This window comes from Sinocyclocheilus grahami, unplaced genomic scaffold (genome assembly GCF_001515645.1).
Source record: "Sinocyclocheilus grahami isolate Dianchi unplaced genomic scaffold, SAMN03320097.WGS_v1.1 scaffold924.1, whole genome shotgun sequence".
Lineage (NCBI taxonomy): Eukaryota > Metazoa > Chordata > Actinopteri > Cypriniformes > Cyprinidae > Sinocyclocheilus > Sinocyclocheilus grahami.
This window is the reverse complement of record NW_015506103.1, coordinates 165307-168881: the sequence shown is the minus strand read 5'-3', so window position 1 is coordinate 168881 and position 3575 is coordinate 165307. Positions and strand designations below refer to the sequence as shown.

General features: G+C 38.9%; 1 protein-coding gene across 1 annotated transcript in view; it reads left to right on the top strand.

The window, feature by feature from the left end:
* The window catches only part of LOC107564325 (bromo adjacent homology domain-containing 1 protein-like), an 11668-nt gene extending 9020 nt beyond the window's left edge, over window positions 1-2648 (top strand). The window contains exon 8 of the mRNA XM_016249370.1: window positions 1-2648. Within this exon, the coding sequence (XP_016104856.1) occupies window positions 1-220 (220 nt within the window). The 3' untranslated portion in view covers window positions 221-2648.
* The last annotated feature ends 927 nt before the right edge of the window (window positions 2649-3575 follow it).

Below are 3575 nucleotides of genomic sequence, written 5' to 3'. Positions count from 1 at the left end.
CCTGGTGCCCCGCCCCTCCGACAGCACTGGCCCTGCCCCCCGCATGGTGCCCCGCCCCTCCGACAGCACTGGCCCCGCCCACCGCCCGGTGCCCCACCTCTCCGACGGCACTGGCCCCGCCCACCGCCCGGTGCCCGACGGCATCGACCCGCAGCTGGTGTACCTGTGCCGACACGTCTACGACTTCCGCTACGGCCGCATCCTCAAGAACCTGCAGTGAAACTGTGATCTGTGTGGTCCAGTGGAAGCGGAGCGGTTCTGGTCAGCATTCAGGGCCGTTAGATAATGATGATGGAAGGACACGACCAGACCGAGTCTCCGGTCTTAATCCACGATTAATCTGCCTTCTTCATTTCTCCTTCAGAGACTCATTCCAGCCTCACTCTGTTCATCTGCTCGCTGAAGGTTCGGTGGTTCTGTTCAACTCCTTGTCAAGTACACTGGACTGTCACACTGCTGAGGGATGATGGGAGAATCTCTGAAGGATCCACAACACGGATGCTTTCATAAAACATCTCCATTAGTCGAGACCAAGACTAGATCCAGACCCAGACTAAAGGTCTGTTCACGCCAATAATGAAATAACGATAACTATAATCACTTTTAATTTCATGAGAATAACGAGTTCCACAACAACTATAACGACACGGATGAAGGATATTGTCAAAATGATAAAGAATAAAAACATTCAGATAGCTCAAGCATTTAAAGCGACGGACCACAAAACTTCTAAAGTTATTCTAAGAGAAAATACAGTTTCAGCCTTTCTACTTCAAAACGTCACATTTACTTCAATGCGTTACTTGCCTCTTTTCATAATTATTTGTGAAATTTACTAGCCGTTTCTGAGTGAAAATGGTTTCAAAGTAAATCCCACACCATTGTTTTAGACTGTAGTTATAATTAGTTATATAGTTATCGTTACGGTTTTTGGTGTGAATCGGCCTTAAAGGGACAGTTCACCCAAAAAAGATAATTCTATCATCCTCATGTCGTTCCAAACCTGCATGAGTTTCTTTCCTCTGTTAAGCACAAAAGAAGATATACCGAACACTTATTCTACAGTATTGTTTCTATCCTATCGTTTGATTTTAGGGTGAACTGTCCCTTTAAGGGCTGGAGAAGATGCTTATCTGATCGAAGTTCAGCTTTTGTAGACCATTCATTTTTCCTCTTTCTTTAACATCCGACGACTCAATGAACCAAAGGACGGTGAGAATCACAAAACCTGCAGGGTTAAACACGGCCAACTAATCAGCGAATCGGAGCAGCCGAAGTGTTTGGCCTGATTTGTACGGAGATCTGTGTTTTATATGAATGATATTGAGCTTTTAGATTCAGATCCTGTAGAATGCACAAATGTATTTTTAATATTTATTTGATGACGCTTCTAGTCTCCCCCTAGAGAAATTGCACTATTACATCCCCCGTCATGTTTGTCTTGTTCTTTGGCTTGATTTTTTAGATGCAGAGCTTTAATTGGATGGAAATCTACTAAACGCGTGCTTCGAGTTAATCACTCTTCGTTTTGTTCATCTCGACACCATTATGTGTCTAGTTGCATTTTATTATTTGTGTTTAATACAGTTTTTCACCTGCTGTTGATGAGAGACGGACACAGCTGTTTAGTAGCACCTTAATATAAATGTGTGGCAAATATTAGATGCAAAATATATGATTAGAAATTTATTATTTTTATTGAACATGCAGAGTTATTTGTCCATGCTTCACAAGATACTAGTTACGATGAATCTAGTTCAGCTGGTGAGCGCTTCTTTCCAGTGATTACTGAAGAAACGTCTCTGAAAATAATTGAAATGACGGCGTTTGGGAACAGCATCGTCTTTCTGCTTTCAACTTCTTCTGAACAAAAAGGAGATATTTTATTAAGTCTGTTTCTAAAGCTGGAACATGCAATATATTTTCAGGACTATTTTTGAGAAAACAAATCTATTTAAATGCCTGTCCTCTTCTCTGAGTTCTCTAAATCATACTTTTGAGAAATAATTTAAAATGAAGTATACACATATATCTATATTTCAAGTCCTCTTGGTTTAACAATGTTTTGAAGTGCTGTTGCAGTCTTGTGCTCAGTAAGTGCAGTGGATTTATTATTATTTATGATTATCGTCAGTCTTAATGAGCTCTTCAGTAATATCAGACGAGTTCAATCGAGAGGTTCGGACCGAAGCACGTCTTCAGACTGCTGTGAGTAAATACTCTACAGATATGGTGTAAAAACACGGTAAATGCAGCGTTACACTGGATGGACGTGACTCGCTGAGCCTGATTTCACTCTAGTTTTTATCTGCAGCTCGTTTTAATCTCTATTTAGTTTGTTTCTCTGAAGTTCGTGAGTTTTTGTTTTGTGATTTATGTTATTGGCTGATTGTTTAATTGTCACTCATCTGTGGTGTTGATGACTATTACAGACAGACTGATTTTATATGGAGGATTTTAAACCTTTCAGACCACTGGGAAATATTCCAGATCATTCCAGAGAAAGTATATATATATATAAACTATATATGCACTGTATATATATATAGTTTCCTGATCGACCATTAGTTAATACTGACCAATCACAGACACCGTTGCCCGTTCCAAAATCTGCTTTTGTTTTGTATCTTATTTGTTTTTTGTGTTTTTGTTTTGTTTGTTAATTTCTCTCATTGTGAGCTTTGTTGTTATCTGATGTTTTTTTTTGGGGGGGGGGGTTATTTTAGATCTGTGTGTCTCTTTCGTTTGATTTCAGAGAGTAAAAGAGAAGGTATGAATATTTATCTGATGTTTATTTTGTCCCTCTTTTTCACTTTTGTTTTTAAGGCAATGGATCCCTGGTGATTATTGTTCAATGAAAAAGTATTTATAAAATATAAACAAGTCTTTTGTGAAAGCGTTGAGTCCTCTGTTTGCTGAGTCTCCTGAGACACGGTATCAAAACACTTGTTTTTAAAGCAATAAGCCATGTGTTATTTTAATATCATTGAGATACTGTTATAGTTTTTTATTAATGTTTTTATTCATTTTTATTTCAGTTTTAGTTTGAGATATTTTACTACATCACATTAAAATCCGGTAAAATAATTTTAAAAAGTTTTCTTTTATTTCAGTAATTTTTATTTCATTTAACAATTTTTTTATGGTTTTAGGTAATGTATTAACTCAAGTGGTTTGCTGTGTTTCATGTTTAATTCAGTGCAAAATGTCCAGTTGAGTCTCAGACATTCACATCACGTGTTAGATTTCTGGAGAGGTGCACCTCAGGCTACTGCTCAGAAGTATAAATCAGCCTTTAGTCTCATTCATGTTCATAATGTTGTGTAAAATCTCATAGCGAGCTTCAGTTCAGCTTTGCTCTGTGTCCAGCAGATGTCAGTGTTCAGTGACACGTGTGTGTGTGTGAGTGTGAGTGTGTGTGTGTGTGTGTGAGTGTGTGAGAGAGAGAGAGAGAGAGAGAGAGAGAGTGTGTTTGTGTGTGTGTGAGTGTGAGAGAGTGAGTGTGAGTGTGAGAGAGTGTGTGTGTGTGTGTGTGTGAGAGTGTGTGTGTGTGTGAGAGTGTGTGTGTGTGTGAG